The 26,099-nt window shown below is 40.4% G+C and overlaps 1 protein-coding gene across 1 annotated transcript; it reads left to right on the top strand.

Moving 5' to 3' along the window:
* Positions 1-18,294: 18,294 nt before the first annotated feature.
* Positions 18,295-25,299, top strand: LOC103698887 (patatin-like protein 2). Its single transcript, XM_008780936.6, has 7 exons — positions 18,295-18,537; positions 19,895-20,076; positions 21,260-21,446; positions 23,376-23,537; positions 23,643-23,945; positions 24,658-24,830; positions 25,036-25,299. The coding sequence occupies exons 1-7, from the start codon at positions 18,409-18,411 to the stop codon at positions 25,112-25,114; spliced, it is 1,215 nt and encodes a 404-aa protein (XP_008779158.3). The 5' UTR covers positions 18,295-18,408; the 3' UTR covers positions 25,115-25,299.
* The last annotated feature ends 800 nt before the right edge of the window (positions 25,300-26,099 follow it).

The raw sequence follows: 26,099 nt of genomic DNA, 5'->3' as shown, positions 1-26,099 counted from the left end.
GGGCACCTCCACATGTTATTAGCGTAATTTTTAGATATAATTTTCAGTTGAATAAATATGTGGATTAAGATGATGTTTTGATTTTCAGAAATTAAAAATAGAGAATAATAGATCAATGAACAAAGTTCAATCAAATAGAAATGGTTAGGGATCCGGAATCCCCCTTGATAATATTGCATTCAAGAATAAATCCTGCGATTCTTGATTAAGGATGTAAGAGTAGAATAGGTCAAAATATGAAATATATTTTATGGACATATGAACTCTATTTCTAAGCATTCATCGTGCCTATTACATCAACGACAAATCAAATACTAAAGCAGTCCATGTACCAATAAACATAAACCATTAAAAATCTATCTATAAAATAGTTATGCAAGAACCCATAACACATCAAAAATATAAATCAATAAGAGCAAAGGTTCAGAATTTACTTCAAAGAAAGCAATACATCAAAGGTTCCTCCATCACCCTTCACCTAAGAAATCAGCCACTCATTTTACAAATTAGTCCCCCTTCCATTTTTTTCTTTTCTTTGGCCCGAAACAGAGTATCTCTTCTTTATTTCTTTTTTTCTTTTCTAATGGCTCATCCTCTATTTCTACCGAATGGGAGTGGCTCTGTTTTTTTTTTCCTTTGAATCTCGCAAAGGGCCTCTCTGTTTTTTCGAATGAACTCCTCCCCCCGTTTCAGCCGAGGGAGCCCTCCTATAAGCTGCGATGGATCCCTGATCCCACAGGATATGTGGAGATGCCGAGTATCCCGGATGCGAGAAGGCCAAACGCGGGATGGGAGCTGATCACGGATCCTGGGATGCTGATCATCTTCGGACGTGGAGGGACGGCTGGATTGCAAGAGCTGAGATGCATGGGAGATAGGAGATCCGAGAAGAGCTGGGATGCGGACGAATCGGAAGGAGGCACGGACGGATCGCTGAAAGGCTGATCGCATGAGGCCGCTAAGATGCTCTGTGAATGTGGAAGCTTGGAACGCGTGGGATCTGAGAGGAGCTGGAGCGTGGAAGCTTTGGCATGCATCGCGGGATTTGATGAGCTGCATGCGGACGCTGGGAGCTTCGCGGATGAGGCGGAATCTGGGATGCTGGTCACAGAAGCTGGGATCTCGGGAGAGCTGAAATCGCTGGGGAATCCAATGCTTGAGATCTGGACGCGGAGGATGCTTCGTGGGAGGAGCGGACTCGGATGGATGAAATCTGGAGATACTTGCAGACGGCTGCAATGCTTCACGGGTCCTGGGATCACGGTTGGATGCTTGAAGGAAGCTGGGACGTGGTGGAATCGCCAAGGACGGCCGAATGTTGGGCTCGGGACGCTGAGATTCGTATGATGCCAAGGTGACGGCGTGGACGGCTGGGAGCTGATCACACGCGCTGGGAGAAGTGGATGGGCTGCACGAGGGCTCTATCGGGAGAAGCTGATCGCAGGACAATGTAGAAATCACGGGATGCTGGGACCTGTGACATGGAGGGTGAATCACGGACGCCTGCGGGATTCCTTCAAATGGACGCACGAAATGGAGAGGACATGCTGCTGCTGGATGTGGCTGCACCTAGTCGGCTAATGCTCCTTCTAGTGTGCAACTGGGACTGACCCCTGCATATTTTTGGACCCGATGCGCAATAACTTTGATTTACGATCACCTGCACCCCACAAAAATATAATATTAATGCAGCACTTTTATCATTTTTTTGTTAGCAATAATACTAATTTAAATGATGTGTAGATCGCACTTTTGTGCTCTCATCAACATGCTTCACATTTAGACTGGTCTTGTTGAATAGTCTCTCCATAAGATTCCTGCTTTTCTGATTGCCCAGACCTATTATGAGATTTTGCTGTCCTGCTAGAATTCTGTCCACTCTGAGTATCATCATCTCTACTCCTCTTATTTTGTATTCTACCTTTTGAATCTTGTGTTTCCTTCCAGACAATTTCCATATTCTTGGCTCGATCTACCAGGTCATCATAGTTTGTTGAGTGCACTGCGGCCAAACCCCGACGTAAGTGTGGCTTCAATCCTTCTTCAAATCTCCTCATCCGGGACTTTGCATCTATGACAAGGGTGGGAGCAAACCGAGCTAACTTGTCAAACTCTGCCTCATACTCATCCACGCTCATAGTTTCTTGAGATAGATTTAGAAATTCCCTCTCCAGCTCCCTCAGGCAACTGGAGGGAAAATACTTGGAGTAGAATGCTGTGCAGAATCTCTGCCAGGTAAGTGCCTCCTGCTCAGGTGCCAATGTGCGCTCCACAGACATCCACCAATGATGAGCTCGGTCCTGAAGCATATAGGTGGCAAATCTGACCTTCTCTTCATCGGTGCACTCCATTGCCCTGAAGGCTTTCTCCATTTCATCTATCCAAGCTTCGGCCTCTTGAGGACTAGTGGTGCCTTTAAAAGCCGAAGGTGTCATTCTCTTGAATTCTGCTATACTCCTTCTTTGCTCAAGAGGATCAATGGCTTGCTGGATTGGTTGTTGAGGTTGTTGCCTCTGTTGGGTACTAACCCAATGACCTCCTCAATCAGTTCGAGCACCCGGGTTTGATTTCCGGCGACAGCTTCTGGAGACAATGTTGATTGACCTTGGGCCCTGAGCTTTGCGATGCCTCGCCCACTTGGTTAGTAGGGACTCTTCCTCGAGAGCCCCCAACCATCTGATTTAGGCTACGAACACGGTGAGGCGGCATTCTAATTCAGTGAAAATATATAAATGTCATAAAATCATCCAAACAGAATAATACGAAATAGTTAGCAAAACAAATAAACATTATCCCCTTGTTTAGTTCCTAACCATCTCTCAACCTTTCCGACGAATCCTAGGAATCCTAAAACTTAGGCTCAAATATTACTGTTTCTCTTATGATCCCTAGTGATCTTAAACCTGAGCTCTGATACCACCAAATCTGTCACGCCTCGAGCCCGAGGCGCGGCAGATGCCGCACGCCCGCATGGCGGGCCGCACAGGCGTGCAAGGCATCGGAACATATCGGAGCAAATACAAATGTTCAAACCTATTTGAGGATAAATCACAGATGCTTAAAATTGACATAAATAATTAAAGTCATTCAAAAGCAGTCTTACAAAATTTCAAAATAACATTTGCTGACGTAACTCAAATACTCTAATCAATCTAATTAGAATGCTAATAACTGATGGAATCATCGGAAAAACTAACGCACTCCCCAATCCCGTGCGATCAAGCCTCTGGATCTGAAAAACAGAGAAAATAAAATAATGAGCTACACTAGCCCAGTAAGCAACAAAATACCCCAAAGTAGGGTCAGAGCATATCAGATCAAAATACAGGATAATGTCTGGAATAAATCATAAATAACATTGTTTTACTGTTTTTAAAATTTATTATCATTTTTTCAAAAACTCTGATACCATAATGTCAACATGATAGACTACGGCCACGTAACCCAGTGGCATGGGTTGCACAAGATGCCAAATCCACTATTTTTCTCCACCGATGGCAGCCGGTGTTGCACAAAAGTGCCAAATCTACTATTTTTATCTACCGATAGCAACCGGTGTTGCACAAAAGTGCCAAATCCACTATATTTACCTACCGATGGCAGCCGGTGTCCAAATCCACTATTCTAGTCATTGGTGGCGCGGTGTCGAAACCGGTTTCTCACATATTATAAGTCGACAGATCCAACGTATAATCCCCATTGGCAGGACCAGAACAGAACAGAACAGATCATAGCAATGCTGAGAATGCATATATATATATATATATATAATGGATTTCATAAATTACCCAGTCATAGTTTATGGATTTCAAAGCATATAACATAATTTTCAAATAAAATTTAACATGCCAGACCCATTTTACTACATACAAAACATATTTTGAAATTTAATCCACTAATAATTATTTTACCAAATAATTTCGAAAATGCACTTTGAAGCATTAAGTTACTTACCTCTTCTCGCTTAATCCCTACTTCAGACAGGCGGATCAGGTTCACCTATTTAAATTTAATTAATTTCTTGTTAATTTCAGAGCTAAGCAAAATCCAGAAATAATACTACTGGGTACGGCCCAACAGGGCCTAGAGTTGGTCTATAATGAACATGGCCCAATAAGGCCCACATCGGACACGGCCCAGTGGGCCCGCATAGACTCGGCCCAATAGGGCCCCCAAAGTTGGTCTCTAATGGATATTTATGCAACACAATTCATTGTAGGGACTAATACTTAATTACAGGATATTGTTCTATAATAAAACTTTAGTGGAGGGATCAATCAAATATATTTGGGGACCCTTATGTAATAATCTTTCTTATAGGGAACAAACATAAATTGCAGAAGGCTCTTTTGTGAAATAATATACTGTCAAGGGTTTAACTGTAAAATTCTATTTATTGGCCAAACGGGTTCGGATTTTGGGTTTCGGGTTTCAGGTTTCGGATTTCGGGTTCCGGGTTTGGGTTCGAGTTCGGGTTCGGATTTCAAATTTTGGATTCAGGTCTGGGCCCAATTTGAGCCCACGGTTAACCGGGCCTAAATTGGCCCAGTTCGGCCCACGATGGGCCTTCATCTTCGTCAAACTCCCCATGGACAGAGGAGATGGAAACCGAGAGAAGGGAGAGAGGAGAGGGGAGAGCGGAGACAGGAGAGGGCTGGCTGGGTGGCCGGCCTGGGTGGCCAGGGGCTGTCGTTCGGTCGACGGCCAGCCGGCCGCTGCGGCGACCGGCGTCGAGGAAGAACCGAGAAGGGTCTCGGTTTGAGGCAAAAATAGAGAAAAATATCATGTTATTTGGCAAAAGACGAAGGCAAGGAGGAGGGAAGCTCACCGGCGGTCGACGAAGGCGGTGGATCTCGGCTAAGGGAGGCTCGATCCGGTGTTAAGCAGCGGCGGCGATGGTGCTTTTCGAAGAGGAAGGAGATCTCGAAACAGGGGAGGCTCGGGTGGTGGTGGTGGTTGGCCGAGGCGGCTCACCGGCGACTTGGAAAGCGGGAGCAGAGGAAGGAGAGGGAGTGGATAGGGAGGAGAGGAAGAGGAGAAGGCTTAGAGGGTAGGGAGGAGGGCTTGGAGGCGATGGGGGTGTTTTTATCACCCCCCTCGTAACAGCTCTCCGCCGCGAAGATCGCGGCGGCCGAGCGAAATCTGCGGCCGCGATCGGCCGCGGATTAGTTGGAGGGGGGGTGCCGCGGGATACCTGCGGCGCCCTCGCCCCGATCGTCCCCAAAAGAGTCGGAGAGGATCGCGATTCGCGATCCTCTGTTCCGCTCTTCTCAAAAGAGGAACAAGACTGAAGTCGGCAACCCCTGCCGACTTCAGCCCGTATCTCACAATATAAGTATCAAAAATCTGGTGCGTAGCTGACGTGTGACTAAACAAACGCTTTCTAGCATTCTTGCCAAGCTAAAAATCTAAATTCATTTTGTAATAACCTAAAACCTCACCTAAGAAAGCTAGCAGAAGATATTATTATGGTTTCTTAGTATTGTATAAGTACTAGAAATCTATCACGTGCATAGTCGATATAAGATTAAATACACACCCTCACGGCTCCTCATATATTTACCTAGTTGAAGCTTTGGCGTCCTTGCCAAGGTAAAGCATCCAAATCCATTCAAATCAAATAACGAATACCATAAATCTAATAAAAAATGCCATGATTAGAGCCGTTGCTATGGGCCATGAGTCGGGTTTGCACTAATTGTTATAAATTAGGAAATCATCCCAAAAAAACTAGTTGGAAGATGTCATTTAGATTCTTTGGTTTTATATAAGTATCCAAGATTAATTTTGTGCATAGCCGATGTAGGACTAAATTTATTAAAGCCTCTTTGGATATATGTTGTTCCAATGGGTATTTTATGAGTTGGGGCTTCCTTGGAAATTCTAAACCGTGGGGAGAATGCTTCTGATAAGCTGTTCAGATAAATTTAATGGACATAAAATATCATAGATAATGTTGGAGACCTAGATTGTATATATGCATATGCTTGGGTATTTACTCTTCGGTGGTAGCCTCGCTGCCTGTCTAGTATGGTCATGTATATACACTCTTGAGATTACTCTAAAGTAACATCATTTTTCACAACCCATGCCTTATTGTAACATGATATTAGCGCCGTTGCATCCAACATTCATGTATTGATCTCATTCCCTAATCACTAAATGTACATCTCCAAATCTCATTCTTTGCTGGACTTTGTTTGAAATCAGTGAAGCATTCTCTGCTGGTCTGTCCTCGGGTCCTCTCATTGCACTTGTTCCGTGCCTTGTTTCCAGCCATCTTCAAACCACTTGATCATCCAGGACAGGTATTTCAAAGCATCGTGTAATCTTGATTGGCTTCATTTTTGGCCAAAATCAGCAACAGAACTCTTGCGCACAATATGTTCGATGAAAGGTCTCAAGTAACATCCGAGCACCTATATTTAAGCCATTCTCCGCGTCTCGATTGGCCTTGATTGGTCACTGTTCCATAGCCTAGAACGAATGTGCAGTTATTGCCCAGCCACCAAATTTGAATCCCTTCCCTGTTAGGCTCGTACGAAAGCATTAATTCCAAGTTTTTATTGCTGACGAGAACTGCATGCTACCTGCTCGTTGGTATTTCGCTGCCAACATTTATGTCTTGTAGCTTTCTTCAACATCCAAGTGACGATATGATCATATATGGAAACATCACTAACACCAGATTCTAATTCTATGTTGTCCTTGACTTCTTCTAGCTGTTGTCTAGAGTTGTCTGCTCAGCTTGCTCAGCAGACGGCTAGCATTGGATTTATCACTTGAGCATGCTTCCCCTACTTTCTCTAATACCGGCACTTCAGGTGTATCTAAGTCTTCCCTGACCCGGATTATAGAATCCAGTGCTTCCTATCATATGACTCTATATGAATCTTTTCTTAGTATTTCTGCATCATCTCCTTTTCAACCTCCTAATGTTACTACTTATGGTATCCTAAGACGACCGTTTTAGCAAGGTGAAGTCAAAGCCGCCCACTTTACTATTCCCTCCATCTGCATTGCCCAGCTTATCTGTTGATTTGCTATTTGGTAGTCAGCTTACTGATCATGAATGTCTTGTTTCATTTGATGTTGCATCTTGTTATGTGCGAGATTAGCAAATCCAGTAGTCTGATTAGTTTTGGCAATCGCTTAACGGAGTATATTTGATGGACTGCTTCGATGTGCCTACCTCTTTGGTCACATATATACAGACATTTCCTCTACCCTTGGCTTTGAGTCTTGGCATCATCGCATTGGCTCTCTGTGATTCATCTTACTGCCCTTATTCATACTGAAGGTTTAGATCCTCTACCTAGTCTAGATATGCCATATTGCAAAGGTTGTGTCTTAATGCAAAACTGCCTTTTCATTCTAGTAATCTATTTCTGCTTTGCCTGTCGAATTGATTCACTCAGATACTAGGGAGTCTAGCCCTGTTTGTTAGAAATGGTTGAAAAAGATACTATATCACTTTCATTAATGATTACTCTATTTTTGCATGGATTTATTTGCTGCATTCTTGCTTACCGCTATGCCAGATTTACAAATATTTTATTGCTATTGTTCCCGCTCATTTCCTTTAAGCCATTAAGACCCTCCTCCCAATTCTGGTCGTTAGTATTTATCCCATGACTTTCTGATCTAGCTTCAGGAGGGACTCTTCCTTCCTCTCTTATTATGGTGCTCCCAAAAAAAAGGTATAGCTAAGCAAAAGCATCCTTACATTATCAAGACAGCTCATTCTCTTTTGCTTCTGGTCCTCCTCATTTCTGGGCTAACGCTGCTTGGATTGTCTATCTCATCGATATTCATTGTACTTTGTTCTTCATAACCTTAATTGTAGTGAGTCCTCGAAGATATGATAATCTGAGTTTTCTGTTATAGTTGCTTTGTTATTCCCTTTTTCTTTGAATGCACCAAACTCTCTCTCCTCAATCTACTCGATGTGTTTTCCTAGGTTATAGTCTCGAACATAAAAGATTTGCATGTTATAATCCTATGGTTCGGTGCATGCATATCTTTTGTGATGTTATTTTTCATGAGAATACTTCTTATCATTCTTCCTCATCCACAGTCTGTGGTCTTATTCTAGTGCTCAACGTCGTCGTTCTGGATCTTCTGATTGTAGATTCATCCATGTCTACTCCAACCCATGTTCCATGCTTCCCTGAGCCTCCGAACTTACCTTCTCCTTTAGCAACCTGGGCCTTGGCATCAGATACGACTCCTACTCGTTTATGATACTCCTAACAAGTTATTAGCTTGCAATATTTACCTAGTGGTAACTCTCCCTCCTGGGCATCGTTATCCCTAGCATCTTTCTTGAGCTTTAACTAAGCTCTTCTCTATGTCTCCCTCCCGGCTCCTAAGTGTTTTTTACTAGATTTCAGACTTTGAATTTGCCATTAACACCTAGAAGGAGACTAGGGCTTTCAACAAGGCGATTGATACTCTTGAGTGGCACACAATGGCCTAAAGAGTTTTCACTCTTGAGCACATTGACACTAGGGACCTTGTGCTATTGCTTCTTGGCTGTAATAATTTAGAACCTTATCCAAAAAAGCTAGTCGGGTCCTATATAAGTATCCAAGATCTACTCAGTGCATAACTGATGTTGGATTAAATACATGCCTGCATGGATCCTCACATGCAGCCTCTATTTAAGCTCAATCTACGATCTCATCCAAAAAAACTAGTCGGAAGGCGTTATAATAAATCTGCTAGAGTATGCAGCTATGTCACATGAACACAAATGATAGGTTTGGGGCATGACACTGCCAAGGTTCTTATTTCTCTAGAAGATTTATTGTTATAAGGATCGTTTAGTAGCTTAGGGTTTTAGCAAGAGCATAAGGATGACTTCAAGGAGACTTTTTGCATGGGTGGCTCATATGACTATTGTAAAGACTTATTTCTATAATTGTTATTGATCACTTGATGCTTTACCAGCTTGCCATGAAGAATGTGTTTCTTCGTAGTGATATTCATGAGGGACTCTATATAGTACCATCACCTCAGATTTCCCATCCTCATTACACATTTGTCTTGTTTGGTCTACTGAGGCTCCTCATATACTTTTTGAGCGATTGGGTTGCACTGTCATAGGTTCAAGTTTTCCTTAATGCCCATGATCTTGCCATGTTCACCTAATTTAGTTATAGAGGCTATAATAATCTTTTATTATATGTTGGTGACATGATTATGTCGATTCACATTGTAAGTCAAGCAAAATCTTAGTCGACAATTTTCAATAATCCATCATGGACCACTACATTACTTCTTAGACTTTCAAAATCTATTCACATTGCCATGTTATGCTTCAGAGTCAGTGCTCATAGTGGGATGCATTTGACTAGTGAGATCATTGCCGAAGGCGCTTAGATCTAGCAAAGAAACAAAGTGGGATGTGTCCTTGTTTTCCACAAGTTCAAAGGTTCGAACCCTTCACTACCAGAAAACACGCGTATAGTGACGGAGATTTCCGTCACTATACCGTGTTTCCGGTTACTAATATGGAATTTGTGACCGGAGCTCCCGTCACTGACTTCGTTACAAAAACACGCGTCGCTAAATTCTCCGTGACGGCGGCGATTCCCGTCACTAACCTCCGTGACAGAACCGCCGTCACTAAGCCGTTACAAATTCAAGAATTAAATATTTAAGAAATTATGTACTTCCCGTCACTATCCAGTTGCGGAGTTAGTGACGAAGGCAACTTGGTCACTGATTTTGTCACAGAATGCGGTCACAAGTTTGGTCACTAATCTGTCACGACCTTTAGTGACAGATTTAGTCGTCACAGACATGGTCACACATTTTGTCACTACATTTGTCATTAATCCCGTCACTGACCTAGTGATAAGTTTACGGTCACTAAATGTGTACTCGGCAAACCTGTGTATTTTTACCTGTAAATGTAGGTGTAGGTTTTGATATTTGGAAATGACCTTTGATAAGCCCTCCGTGATTTCTAAAGATTTGGAACTAATATGCACTTCTTTTGCTACCGTTGCAAGTTCCAATGATATGTCTTGGCCGCTTAGTGAACTCCCAACTACTACCACCACCTGTGTACAATTTGGAACAGAATGAAAAATATTTCTAGTAACTGCTCGGAATTCATGGAATAATTCTCCCTCTGTGGCTTGTATAGCTATAAGAAATAATTACCATCTTGTAATGATTGTCATGCATCAATTTTTCCTAATTTATGATATATAATTTATGAGAAATGTCTTCTATGTCTATTAGGATGAGGAGATGATACATAGCTTGAGAAAGATCTATCGAACCTCATCACGGTGAGGCTCAGGAACTCTGTATACATGGCTATGTATTTGCTTCCTTGTCCAAACATCCATTCCTGCAAGGGAAAATAATGTCGATAGTACCATATCGAGGAAAAAAACTAGAAAAAGAAAAAGATGTTACTACTAGTTATGGTCTTGACAATCTGGAATCCTCAGAGGGATAAACAGAGAAGAGTAGACCTAGATTTTAGCCTTTTTTTTTCTTTTTCTTTTCTATCAAGAGCCCAAGCATTTACCAATTGTACCAAGCAATAGCTCCTAGAAAACAAACTGAATAAAAAAATAAAATTTCCCCGCCGTTACCAAATGACCTTGTTCTATATGAAGTTGAGAATGCTAATTATCATCCCAAAGTCCAGAAGGCCTATGTTATCTACACTACTAAGTTTTGAGTCCATGAATGCAATAGTGTGTATCACATCATGTTCAAAATGTTTCTTTTGCCCCCATACAAAAAAAAAAGAAAAAAAAAGGATAAAGAGGTCAACTTTCTGTCAGAGAATTAGCACCTACCTTTGATGTTTGGCATCCTTGGCTGAGAATAATGCCCAGTGGCCACAACTACTGCATCAAAAATCTCTTCCATAACCTTTCCACATTTCTTCTCTTTGGATCTAACAATCCACTTCATCTTGTCGCCAGACTCTGCAGAACCCACCATGCCAACATAGTCTACTCGAGTATTGAATCTTATCAGCTCCCTCAACCCAAACCATTGACAGAATTCCCTGAGATACAAGAAGGGCGTCGAGACGACCGGCTTTGCAAGCAGGCGGATGGTGGTGATTTCTCCCCGATGAAGGTTTACAGGGGCGGTAATGCGCCAGGCTGGGGTCCCGAACCGGGGGGGCGAGGGAGTGGGGAAGAACTCGAGAAATCAAGGGATCAAACGCCCTAAGATCACAAAGATCAAAAACTCGAGATTTGAAATCGTGAATTGAACGCTTGTTCGCGATTCGAACTGACGTTTGAGAGTACATCAAGGGGAAGAATAAAGCCCGGTTGGTTTGGATCGGATCGAAGAATGAGAAGAAGAGGGCAACGGCGGCCTGAAGAACTTGGATAACTGGATCAGAGAAAACCCTAAACCTAATCGCCAGATGGCCATAGAAGAGGAGGGAGGAGGGGGGGGGTTAGGTTCTTACCGCGGGAGTCTGAGCGGGCTGCGGGTTCGGAACGAGGGGATGCGAAGGGCGTCGAGACGACCGGCTTTGCAAGCAGGCGGATGGTGGTGATTTCTCCCCGATGAAGGTTTACAGGGGCGGTAATGCGCCAGGCTGGGGTCCCGAACCGGGGGGGCGAGGGAGTGGGGGTGGTTCGGCGGCTGCTCTCAGCGAGGGAGGGGAAGGGAAGGGAAGGGAAAGGTTAGGGTTTTTGTTAAGTCGGTTTGCAAGCCAAATTGTATATCTAAGGCTGATTTGGGCTAAATCGGTTTGCAAGCCAAATTTCATATCAAATTATTTTTTATTTATAAGGCTGATTGGACGGGACTTGCAAGGCAAAAATATTTTTGAACTATAAAGCATGGTAAAAAAATTCTATAAAGCAGGAAACTTGCAATAGGGGTGCAAATGGGTCATGGCCGACACCATGAGATTTTAAAATGAGAAGAAGAAATTTGAGTTTTATAGAGAGCGATTGGAATTTGGATTATCGAAGAAATTTGGGCGGAACGGCGGGCACACTTAGTTTCATTTTGGATATTCCTCCTTTTATCTTTTCTTTTAATTTAGGTTTACTCAAAAATAATATTTTTAATATTTTTGGAATTAAAAATTAAATTTGGTGACAGAAATTTTTGTCAATAATCTGTTACTGCCAAAAATAATCTTTTAAAAATTTATAAATACTAGGGTTACTATATTTGTGACGGCTGCATTTGTCACTGTCTGGTTGCAATTTTGGTTATCATATTGCTGACAGATACCCCGTCACTATGATGGTCACTAAGGTTTGGCGCCCATCCCACCCGCGCATTCTGTGACCGGTCTGTCACTAAACGGTCACTAAGTTTACACCACGGTGACCAAATTTCTGTCGGTCACTAATCCGTCACAAATAGTAACTGATAACGGTCCGTCACTAATTTTCCGTCACTATACGCGTGTTTTCTGGTAGTGCTTCCTATAGCGCCAATTGTTGCCGCTACGAATTGGCCTGCTCTAGGTGCCGAACGAGTGAAGCGTTGGTACTAGAGGGCTCGACGATCGGCTGCTGGGATCATGCTGGGTTGAGTTTTGATGCGGGCGGCGATTGCGAAGATGCTGATCTGCAACCACCCTCGCCCTAAAATAGCACAGATGAGGAAATCCTCTTGTCGGAATGTGTCCGGCAGGGGATCCTCCGATTTCTTGGTCAGGATGATAATCAAGAAATAGCAAGAGGTTATTCGTGGTCTGTTAGGATAATCGAATACTTATCTGAAAGATCCCCTGGATAGTTGGTTGTATAGGTGAAGGCGAGAGCCTGTTGCTGTGGAGTTCGGGCATATGGATCAGCCAGAATTGACAGGCCTTCACACGTTCTGAATATTGGGTGTGGGCTTTTTGCACACGATCACACCTCACCTGGTAGGTCAGCGTGATTTTGAAGATTGTCTCGGATCTCGATTAGGGTTTTCCAAGTTATGAGGACTTTTGAAATTCTGGATGGGCGCTTTCGGACGTGCCAAGTGGCTAGCCCTGATTGGTGGTGCCCTAGCTTCGTGAAAAGCTTTGATTGGGTGGCCTCTCGGGTGAGTTGTGGTCAGTCTTGATACATATCACATATCATATGCTAGCTTTCTTGTATTGTCTTGCTCAAAACTTGCAATGTTGTGACTACATTAAAGCTCAATCATCACTTATGGCCTAACTTTGGTACGTCTCTTCCTGATCCTCCTTAGTATCACCTTCTCATGGGCTAGCCTTATTGACCTTACTGTATCCAAGCTAGATATTGTTTATGCTGTTCATTACAAGCAGTTTGTATTTTTCCTAACATCAGTTCATTTTGTGCATCTCATACCTTCATTATCTTTGTGCTACTAACTCACTTGCACCATTCCCTAGATCTTCTAGCTTGTAGCTTATAGCTCTTCTACCTTCTCTAATGTAACTTGGGCTAGTGATCAAGTAGATTGCAACTATAATATTTTCTATTTCTTGGTTCCTCCCTCATTTCTTGGAAGTCCAAGATAACAAACAACTCTCTTTCTTTTGAATGAAAGATGAGTTGCATGCTGTGGCACTAACTATTATTGAGAATATAGCTCCATTGGTTTCTTGTAGATATATGAGCTATTATTTCTTCTAAAAAAAGTGACAATCATGGATTAGGCTCCATTCCATGAGGTCTTACTCTAGTTCTCTCCACTTCTCCACCCCAATCTCCAAAGCTACCGACTGATATCATTGGTATGTCTACATTGTATTAAGTAGAGATATTGACACTACAGGAAAAGGTAGATTTCCCGACACTTTTTTTCCGACGCTAGGGAAAAGCGTCGGGATAGTTTTGACCAGCGCCAAATTTTACCGACGCTTTTTAAAAGCGTCGGTACATCTTTAAAATTGACGACGCTTTTTAAGCGTCGGTGTAAGCTAGACCTACGACGACGCTTATAAGCGTCGTCGTAGGCCAAATCCTTTCCAACCCATGCCCTCGGGATAACAGGGGCTGCACCTGGAACAAAGCTTGGAGAGCTCAGCATTAAGTCACGTCACTGCCGGCTATTGGGGCTACTCCACACTGACGAATGGCCAGCCTTATCCCTTCGTTGAGGTGGGTTTATCTCTTCCAAAACCTTTTCTTTAAATCCGCTTCACCCCCTCCGGATGATCTACCACTGAGCTCCGCTGGCCAAAACCCCATTCTTCCCTTGCAAAACCCCTCTTTCTTTGTTCCCATGTTTCGAGTTCCCTTATCTTTCTTCTCGCTAGAATCTGCTGTCGTTGCCTAAGATTCCTCAGCCTCTGCCTACACCTCTGAGCTCCTTCCCTCACCCATTCCCATTCTTACTAAAGCTGAGCTGATTCTTCCCTTTTCTTCCTCTCCTTCTCCTCTCCTCTCTGTCTGGCCTCTGGGAACCCTAAGGAGGTCTTCAAGCGCATCGGCCTCGCCTTCTTGCAGCCTTTCTGGAAGGCGTCGATCGTCAACTACACTGTCTCTGATGCAAGTAAGATTATCCATTTCTCTTTTTTTTTTCTTGGATTTTTTCGTTGCCACTTTCTCTGGCGTGGATTTCTTTGGCCTTTTTTGTTGTTTTGGGGTTTGATTGTCGGAATCTTGGATCGTGTATCGCTTGAAAGAAAATTGGCTATTGGATTTAAATTACGTGAATCATTATTGATTTCTTTGGAGGAGAACGAGGTCGTTAGTTTTTGATGAAGAGGGGTTGATTGTGATTGAATGGGGATTTGAGGTCGTTCAGGAGTGCAGCAGGTACTCCATCATCCCCTCCTCCAAGGCCATGTCCATCCACTTCCGCATCTGGTACCACAACGCTACCCTCTACACGGCCTCTCTCGACGCCCGATCTAACTCAGCCAAGATCTCCACTCCGGCACCGGCTCCGGTTCATCACCAGATGGCAGCCGTTCATTCCCCAAATCCGGCGCCGCTGCAGCAGCAGGTTCCGGTCCGAACCGAAGCCTCCCCTGCCTCCACCTTCGATCCGCCACCGCCAACCCAACAGAAGAATGACACCAGCACCGGGGCCGAAATCGTCCGAGATCCGAAGGTAGCGGGAAATCCCCCTTCGCCGTCCCCACCGCTACTCCAAGCCCACCTCCAGTTTTGCCAACAGCAGGGTTTCCAGATTTGGATGCATGATTTTGGTGCAGGAGACTGAGCAAAGGTGTGGAATATTTGGTTGAAGCCTCGGCAGCAGAGGCTGAGGCAATTAGTGCTACTCTGTTTTTTTTTTTAAAAACAGGTGGCTAACGCCGACGCTTATAAGCGTTGGCTTTGACTTATTTATCGACGCTTTAAAGCATCGCTAAAAGCGTCGTTCAAAACTGACCTTTTAGCGACGCTTATAAGCGTCGGCTTTGACTCTTTTAGCCACGCTTTTATTAGCGTCGGGAAATCCCAATTTTTGCCGACGCTTTCTCTTAGCGTCGGCAAAAACCGGACCCACGCCCACCTGCCCGACGTCTGACCCACGCTTTGGGGTGCGTGGGCTGGAAATTCGCCGACGCTTAAAAGCATCGGTAGAGACCAAAAAAAACCGCCGGGAGATATCCTTTCTTTTGTAGTGTGACTTGCCTAAGCAAAACAAGTCTATTTATTGACAAGGCAAAACATTAAAAAAGGATCTTACAAGCCAAACTCACGCATGGGACAAGAAAAAAGTGACAATGAAAGTGATGCCAGGAGTGGAATCTCCAAAAATTGACCTTGAACTTCAATTAGGCCAAAAATTGAGCTTATCTTTCTCTTTGGCACTCCCCTCCATCTCCAGCTTATTTTTTAGACTCACATTCCAAAAACTTAAGCTTTTTCTTTGTGAATCCAAGGCAGGTGGTATTAGAGCAAGATCTCATATAACCCTTATCAGTAATATGGTCCTTCACTGAGATACAAGCTTAAGGTCACATAGGATCCAAGTTATCGAGCCTCCTTCTCAAGTACGAGCCAATGCATAATGAGGGCGCCATATGGTTAAGTAAGGGAGATTATCATAGGCCCACATCGACTGACTATATGGGTGCCATATCGATCTATAAGCTTGGGCTGGTCTCCTCATCTAATAGCTTGAGCTATTGGGCTATGAGTTCATAACACATCGTTAACAATGCTATATTCCTTTGGTCAAGCTCCTATAAGACCTCCTTTCCTATTCCTATTTATTATTTCCTCATGAGCTTAGAGGTTCAAAATCCTCCAAATCTATCATGGTTAAGTAACAAAAAATTAATATCATAGTTAGACTTAATGAAGGTTGTACTGATAATGCTGGTGGTGAACAAGATATCCAGATCTAACTTCAAGCCTTTAATCGAGTCCTACTTTCATCCTATTTTCACTCACTCTATCTGCCCTTTGTCACCACTATGAAGAACTGCTACTCCACTTTCCCACCTCTTTCCTGGCGCTTCATCTGCATTGTTGTTATCCCCAACTTCCTTGTTACCATCTTATGCAATCTTGCCTATATCTCTTTCTTTCGTTCCCTCTACTACAAAGAATTTTCTTGTCCACCTCATTTAGGCTGAGTCCAATCTGCGCCTTGCCGATGCCTTCCAGCTCCACAACTAGAATGACTGCGATCGCCTACATTGGTTGAAAGTTTCTTTGTGAACTAACCAATTGACCTAAAAGTTACACCTTCTCCTATCACCTCCACAATCGAAGGTTTCTTTGTTAAGTAACCAATTGACCCAAAAGTTATGTCTCCTTCAATCACCTCCCCAATTACAAGTGGTTTCTCAACATTTGGACCAACCATGTTGACCACTTCTATTAGGCCTATATAAACTGGGGAAATTGAGTAAATAATTGGTGTGAAGTTGGCTTGAAGTTGTGATATCTAGCAAACCCAAGTTATAATACTATAATAACTAACTAATTGACCCTGAAGCTTAAGCTCATGAAGGAAAAATGATATTATGTTAGGCTTAACTTTCTTTTGGCCGCATTTGATCGGTATCAACATAAGTAAAACAAATGTTAACATCAATAATGTTTCCATTCTCCACCATATCACCCTTCACGACACTAGAAAGGTAATAAAAAATAGCAACCCGATGACGCTCATGTGTGGCAGCGGAAGAGAACCGATTAGGTCTAAGCAAGCCACTAGGTTGAAGATAAATTTCAAGCTTGAGCTATTAGATAAGCTTGATTTGTTTATCATTATTTTGAGTTCAATTGGAGCTTAATTTTGAATCATGCTAAGCACAAGCCTAACTCATGAACTTGATCTTCATATATCAAGCTACATTCATTTCGAGCTTGAATCCAGCTTAGTTCAAGCATGATTTCAAGCTAGAATTAATGTTTCATTGATTTAAGGAATGAAAAATGTACTTGTTGAAGCTTCAATCCAAAGGTTTTCTATTTATCTAATACATAATATATGTATAATAGTATACATATATTTGACCATATATGGAGTCACATGTGATTGAACATTATCTAATATTTTTGCTTGGCTTGGAATTATGAGGTTGTGTGCTGATTCAATCTTAGTTTATTTAGTTATGAGCCGGCCTTAATTTGTGCTTTTCTCAAGTCAAGCAGATCTCTTCATTGGATAGCCCTCAAGATAGGGTATATTTAATACTTACAAGTTTCAGTCGTCTTACATATTAGCTATCCACGCTACTATCCCAAATTTGAGTTCAACATTATTTCCAATTAAACAATTGCATCAAAATTCTCTCCCACATGTTGGTTTGCTGTGTGTTGGAGCGAGCTACACCAAATTGCCTGCACGTTGCTCATAAATGATATCTTATTCCAAGAAAAGACAAGGCCCTAGATTGGACCACGAGAAGTGTTAGTATTTTTTTTTTTTTGACTCAGTATTTTTACTCGCATAAACTAGTTGATTGCCGCTATGGCTGATTTATTTACTTCTAGCTATAAGCCTCGTATTTCCCGTATCCAATCGTGCTAGTAATTTCCAATTCTTTATGACAGAGATGCCGATAAAAGCAAAATAAGTCTATACATGTACAAGCAAGGTAGAATAATAATCTGAGTCATCCATTTTATTGCAGCCTGTCCATATTTCTTTTCTATGGAAGTCCAATAGATTCCACCTTGTTAATCCTATTCACTAGGCTTTTGTTCCCTAACACAAAATTCAGATTTAAAACATACTAGATGCACGGAGAGCACATTCTTTGAACAGACTAATTCAAGGCTTACCTCCTGACCTTGGACTCATTCCAATGCTTAGCTAGACATGATTATAATAATTTGATGACAGGTGAAAGGTCTCAATTATCGCTTGTGTGTAATTAATCTGTAGGCCTATAAATACTACATTAATGATGCACTACATTGCCAGAACTTTGGAACAGATATACCAGCTCTCTTCTTGTTCCAATTCCTGTTTCTTCTCCCAACCTAATCTACAAAAATAATTCTTCTATCGTAAGTTGCCATGACTGACATAATTCAGATCCAGGCCCCAACATACGGGAATCTTATCACTGTTCTTAGCATCGATGGAGGAGGGATTAGAGGAATTATTCCTGCTACAATCCTTGCCTTCTTGGAGTCACAGCTTCAGGTAATTGATCGTCGTGCTACCCATTTTATGGATCGACAACTCTGCCATGCTGATTAAGTTCATAAGCTATGCGTACTGTGGGTGAAATTGGTCTCTATATTCTACCTTCATTACGTATGTTAGGTAGTTTGGTAGGCAACTTGTTTAGCCTTACAAACACATAACAATTAATGAATAAAGTCTTTGTTATGTTGATCAAAAGAAACCAGCTTTCTACAATTTTTGCTAGGTTCTTATATGAATCAACTATTCGATTTAAGTCTTTCTTGGTTGTAGTTTATGATCATCATGAAGTAGAAACCAAGTTTCCATTAAAACTACAATGCATGATGGCTTTTGAAATTAGTATGGTTCTTCATGATAGCTTTTAATTCAGTATGCCATCACATGATGAAGAAAATTACTCTCAAAGTTTGCCATGCATTGCACGAGGTCCTGTAATTTTTTCAGGAGAACGTGTTTTCCGAGCAAAATATGTTCTTTTGAGCAAATTTAAATTGCATCTATATCCTCTCTCAAAGACTGCACCCTTCCCCTAAAAGGAAAAAATAGCTTTTTCTTTAGCAAAAGGTGGTAATCTTTCTCAAGATGTTGGCACCTCTCTCTTGGCTACAAGATCAGGTGCGATACATCGTATTAACTTGTGGAGATTGATTTGGTTAACGCTATGGACGGGTTGCTTTCAAAATATGTAACTTGACTATAAGTAAATGAAAGTTTTCATATTATATCTGAAAAACTTTTCTACAGCTTAGGTAGCCAAGGGCATGGTGGATGAAATATGTCTTTGAATTGATATTAAATCCATGCCAATGGCATATGCCTGCATAGAATGGTCGAAACAAATGTTAAGGCTGATGCGCTCAACCCATACAAGCTTGTATGAATCAAGTTAATTAATCCTAAAATAATAAGTCCTGAAAACTCATATGGTCCATTGATGTGGACTCATCAACCATTTGACTCATCCAAATGATCTAGTTTTGATCCATCCAAGTCAAATAAAACTAAAATTTTATTATTTATTTATTAGAATTATTTTTTTGAAAATATTATCAATAGTATAAATTTGTCTATTTTTGAATTCCCTTTATCATCATTGCCATCCTAAGATTTACAGCATATATATGTAGGGTAAGAGATTTTCCCTTTTTAATAATAGCTTGGGAAATTCTGTCGTTTGTGCTTTAGATGATACATATATAATAAGATCATGATTAATATTAAAATTTTACAATTTTATTCATTTTTTATTTTAAAATTTTAGTTTGATCCATAGCTGAATCAAGACCTAATGGACCAGGTTATAGGCTAACGCTAAATACTTGATTTCCATACGTTTTTTCTCCTTCTTTAGGAGCACGATGGAGTGGATGCAAGGCTTGCGGATTACTTCGATGTGATTGCTGGAACTAGCACTGGCGGCCTTGTGACTGCCATGTTAACTGCACCAAACGAGAAGAACCGGCCTATCTTCGAAGCTAAAGATATCAAGGCCTTTTATTTGGAGCACAGCCCTAAGATCTTCCCACAACCTCGGTAATATATATGTACATATACCTTTGCTTAGACTCGTGACTTCTGTTTTTTGACACTTCAGTATTTGAGAGACAAGTACCATGAAATGCCAATAGAAGTGATATAAAACTTAAAGATGATTGCATCGATCAATTTTAATGATAATATTTATACTATTCAACAATAATTAATGTTAACGTTATAATGTCTTCATTGTATCATTCTTGGACCTGAAGAAATTTCCATGAGAATCTAGAATATTTATCTAAAAGTAGCTCAAGAAGTTATTAGTTGTCATCTAATTACATTAGCCAAGAGACCCTAGTATTTGACACCCCGGTACTTAAGTGGTATAAGTGCTGGGGAGAAGTTTCACATGCATTCAATCCCCAAAGTATAACCTTCCGGGCTCTTTTTTTTTTTGAGAAAAAAATGAAAGGAAAAAGATATATAATGAGACTATGTCAGACAAATTTAAATATTAGTATGCTTATTAGGTTAAGATGGTGTTGATGCTGTCACGGTAGCGAGGCAATACATGTAATATAATACTGTGAAAGTGGTGACTTCTGTAAGGTGAGGTGGAGTCCACCATTTTGCTGAAGAACGATTTCTCTGTAGTTACACAAATATATGAAATGATGCTGCCAATTATTTTGATAGAAAACAAGACCACTGATGGTGATGATACCCTTCTCTTGTGAGGAATTTGATTATTTTCAGTGTACATAGATATACAAAATAAAGAGAAAAAAATAAGAATTTAGAGAGCCCAAAAGCGTCTAAGGTGCATGTTTTGCACCACGGATATGTATCTTTGGATAGCTACCATGTTTCTCATCTTGGAAATGGAGGATACTACATTCTCATCTTGGAAGTGGAGAACCTTGCATTGGGCTGCCGAACATACTGGGTTGAGAGATTGTGCAAGGGCCCCCCTTCCCCAATGAGATGACTTGTACCATGGCTATCCAAGCATGCATGGCTCTCTGTAGTGCCATATGCACCACAAATTAAGGATAAGCATCCAAGCATAGTTTTTCATCATGGAAAAGAAAGGGTGGAAAAAAATTGATAGACGAAAATAATGGTATTTATTGTCCTGTTCGACAATGTCCCATACATAATTGGCTGGTAACTAAAATGTCAACAAAATCTTTAAGGCATTCTTCTACTAATTGGTTTGTACTTGTGTGTATTGCAGAGGACCTATTGATGGAGCTTTTAACGCTTTCAGACTATTTAGCGGACCCAAGTATGATGGAAAGTATCTTCACCAGACTATTAAGGAAAGACTAGGGAGCTTGAGACTGCACCAGACCTTGACAAACGTGGTCATACCAGCTTTTGATATCAAAAAACTTCAACCCACAATATTCTCCTCCTATGAGGTTCTTCTTTGATTTTTTGCAACTCTAGTTAGTTTAACTTTCTTCCATTTTTTTTTTCGTCTATGCGTGCACTCTAAGAAACGGTCAAGAATAAATTGGTCATAAAACCTTGCAATGGCTGAGCCAGATACACAAGCAATGACTAGCTGTTTATCCATTACATTTTCTGTCCTCACCAACATGCGTGTTTTTGTTAGGTATGGATGTGTATTTTTGTCCTCATCAAAAAATACTTTCTGGCCCTCCAAAAATACTTTAAAATAAAAAAGATTATTTGGTAAAAATTTCGAAAAGCTGTTTTAGCTTTTCCAGAAAACTGGAAACAGCTTTTTAGGATAAACTTCATTTTGGAGCTTTTCAAAAAAGCACTTTCAAGCCGCGTCGGAAAGCTATTTATTTGACCAAAATACCTCAATTTAAAAGTTCCTCTTCCTCCCAAAACACTCCATCCCGCTGCCTCTTCCTCTCCCACCCATCCCCATTCCCCCCTCTTCAATGTCACCCTCAAGGCCCTCTCCCTCTCCCTCGCCACCGCCCCCGACGCCCTCCACCTCTTCTCCCTCTTCCTCTACCGCTCTCTCTCCCCCTACCGCCTCTCCTTCGCCCCTCTCCTCAAAGCCGCCTCCTTTCCCCCCGCCGCCCTCGGCCGCTCCGTTCACTCCATCCATGCCCTCACCCTTGTCTCTGGCTTTGCTGTCCACCCTCCCATCGTAGCACCGTCGGCCTCGGCTGGCCCACCCAAGAGCTTGATTGCCCCTTCCATGACCGTGCGGGAGAAGTGGGGCAAGGGAGGAAGAAGTGAGAGGGGAAGAGAAGAAAGAAAGAAGTAAAGAGAGGAGAAGCTTCGGGAAGGAAGAAGAAGAAAGAAGAGAAGGAAAAGAAAAGAAAAAAAAGAAAAAAAAAATAAAAAAAATAAAAGAAAAGAAAAAAGAATGAATGAATAAATAAATAAATAAATAAATAAATAAATAAATAAAAATATTAGTAATTGTTTAACCAATTTTATCACCTAGCTAGAAAATTTGTTGGAGAGATAAATGGTCATAAGAAGGGTGAAAAATTAATTTACACTAATAATTACAATATTTTATATATTTATTATTGTATTAAACTATAAATATAATATTATATTACATTATATTATAATAGATTGATATGCTATGTTAAATAATTTAATCTTCTATTAAATTATTATGCTATAGTATACAATATTATATTACTATATTATAATAAAATTATATTACATTACAATAATATTATACTATATCATATATTTATGAATTAATATATATTATATTTTATTATGCTCTATTGTATAATATTATGCAATGTCCTTTATGGTCATTTTATCATACCAAAAATACTTTTTCAATTTGTTTAGCAAACACATGTTAAAGTGGCACAGCACTTTAGAAATGTAGTTATCAAACAACAAACAATTTTTTATAAAAGTTCTACTTCAAAAAGCTCTACTGCCAACAGCTCCCCAAACAGAGCCTTAATATGTTCATCCACCTTTCACATCATTTCTATTGATACGAAATAGCCATTCTTCTGTTACTCCTTTCTCGCTATTATTGTGATTCTCCTTCGTAAGCATGATCCTCCCTTTCCTTGTTCTCTAAGGTCCTTCTCCCTGTTTAGGTTCAAGGTGAACATTCCAATAACTTTTCTTTGAATAATATGAACAAAGTTGTGTAATTAAACCAAAAGCGAAAACTGGTTGTATATGAAAATGTTTGCTGGAGTATGGATCTATATGCAAACAAGCTCAACACAAAGTAACTATGCATAACTAGCTATTCTTGAATGGTGATGCATAGCAAGCTCTTCTAAAATTGGGTGTTCCTTGACCAACATTATTAGTGTATTATTCAACGCTACTATGATTATATATCTTGTTCAATTGTATGACGAGTTCAAATGCAGGTGAAACATAATGCTTTATTGGATGCTGAGCTATCTGATATTTCCATTAGTACATCTGCTGCTCCAACTTACCTTCCTGGACATTACTTCAAAATAAAAAATTCTGATGGAAAAGTGAGGGAATTTAACCTTATTGATGGTGGTGTTGCAGCTAATAATCCGGTACTGTAACATAATATCAGGTTTTTTTCATAAATATGGTGCTAGTATATTATATGTATTCTAATCTATTTCCTTTTTTTTCTTTTAATGTTGTGCAAACCACAGGCATTGGTTGCTATGTCAGAAGTAACAAAGGAGATTTTTAGAGGGAACACTGATTTCTTCCCAATCAAGCCTACAGATTATGGTCGGTTTTTAGTCATCTCATTAGGAACAGGTACAGCAAAGAACGAGGAAAAGTTTGATGCCAAGGAGTCAAGTAAATGGGGAGTTCTGGGTTGGTTGCTAAGTGGCGGTTCAAATCCATTAGTCGATGCCTTCACTCAAGCAAGCAGTGATATGGTTGATATCCATATATCTGTGGTCTTCCAAGCCCTACATTCTGATTCTAAATATTTGAGAATTCAGGTGACCTTCTATTTTTAAATGGTTATTTGTATGTTTATATGGAGATATTTGATTATAGTTACAAATATAAAAAAGTGATGAAGTTAAATCTTAAGTACTTGTGAAGAATTTAAGCAGTTTTTACTAATAATCAAGTGGAAAAGCTATTACTTTATGAATATAAGACTTTATAACATTTAAAACTGCCTAAGAGAAAAAAAAGCATGTAAAAGACTCTAGAATATATATTCTCATTAATGATGATAATCATTTTTAATTGTTTATGTCATTTAATACTTGATAATATCATTAAAAAAAATTATTTTATAAGTTTAACTATTATTTTCTTCATGGTTGATATTAACAATGAGGTTCCAAACATGATAGCAAGGGCTTGACCATCTTGAATTTAAAAAAAAAAAAAAGAAAAAAAAAGGAAGAAGACAGAAGAAAAAATGAAAAACTTAAATCATATTATGAAGATGAAAGCACCAAGTTTGAAAATGTCAACTGACCTCCTTTTAAATTCATAAGATACCTAAAAATTAATTGTGTTCCTTATCAACTAAAATGCATAATATAGCTCAGTTCCATGATGGCATGCACATTTGTGGGTGCTTAACAGACAAAGGAACACGCACATTCAGCATATATATAAGGTTTAGAGCTCAAAACTACAGTATTATACATTTAGTTATTAAACATGACAATCTTTTTGTTATTGCTAAACCAGGATGATACATTAAAAGGGACAGTATCTTCAGTCGATGTAGCAACAAAAGAAAATTTGGATAGTCTTGTTAAAATTGGTGAAGAGCTTTTGAAGAAACCTACTTCAAGAATAAATCTTGAGACAGGTGTATATGAACCTGTAGACAAAGAAACAAATGAACAAGCACTTAAAAGGTAAGTTCTTTATTAGCATAAATCTGTTTCTTTAAGATTTGTTGTCTTGCACAAATTAGTGAGTTAGCATGTAATAGATTATACTACTTTAATGAAAATGCACAAGATATGTTTTGAATATCCAAAGAAGAATTCTCATTATGAACTTGCATATTTAGCTAGGAGTATAAGTTTTCACTTATGTTAAGATTTTCTTTTATCGTAGGTTTGCTAAGATACTTTCCGAAGAACGAAGGCTTCGGGAGATGAGATCGCCATACACAAAGGCTTCAAAAGAGCAATAATAAATATCTTTGATTTATCAATCATTTTATTATCAAAATACCACGTCATAGTTCACAACTAATGCAGTAGGGATGTTTCTTTTGAATTTATGTTATGCACGCATGTTGTTATATTTCAGTATCAAAGTCCTAATAAAAATGTGTAATGTTTTGATTTTAATATTATTATTGGATAAACGTACAAATATTTCAATAAATTTTCAGATGAAAGGATAGTCCCTTTTTTTCTGGTTGAAACAAGAAGTGAAACTAAAAAGAAACAGGAAAAGGAAAGAAGTAGGACTAGAAAGAACTATCCCTATCAAAAACTACTTATTGGGCATCAACAATGACCATGAGCATAAGTTTGCAAGCTAGTCTGGTGGCTGATTACCTTGATGGTAGATATGGTAAAAACTCGATAGCGAGGTAAGTTCAGATCAATAAATTTGGGTGATTAAGGTTGTTTTCGGACGTTCTATCCTCACCTTTTTTTAAGAAAAAAGTTAAGTTTAGTAGCATTTGGTCACTACAAAAGAAAAGATATCTCCCGGCGCTTTTTTTGGTCTCTCCCGACGCTTTTAAGCGTCGGCGAATTTCCAGCCCACGCATCGCAAAGCGTGGGTCAGACGTCGGGCAGGTGGGCGTGGGTCGGGTTTAACCCGACGCGTCAAAAAAGCGTCGTCGCTCTATGCCGACGCTTTTAAGCGTCGTTTATTTTATACAAATCCGACGCTTAAAAGCGTCGGCGTACTTCAACCGACGCTTCCCACCGTATTTGTATTGGACTATGCCGATGCTTTTAAGCGTCGTTCATTTTATACAAACCCGACGCTTAAAAGCGTCGGCGTACTTCAACCCACGCTTCCCACCGTATTAGATGAATTGGACTATGCCGACGCTTAAAAGCGTCGGTTTAGGCTACTTGAGCAATGCAATAAAGCGTCGTTAAACATCAAAAATATGGGTTGCGAACTTCTGGTAGTTGTGAACTTGAGGTTTGCTT

The sequence above is a fragment of the Phoenix dactylifera genome, chromosome 7 (assembly GCF_051530095.1).
Source record: "Phoenix dactylifera cultivar Ajwa chromosome 7, Ajwa_hap1_PhDact_Kaust_v1.1, whole genome shotgun sequence".
NCBI lineage: Eukaryota > Viridiplantae > Streptophyta > Magnoliopsida > Arecales > Arecaceae > Phoenix > Phoenix dactylifera.
This window is presented reverse-complemented; position numbering and strand designations above follow the sequence as displayed.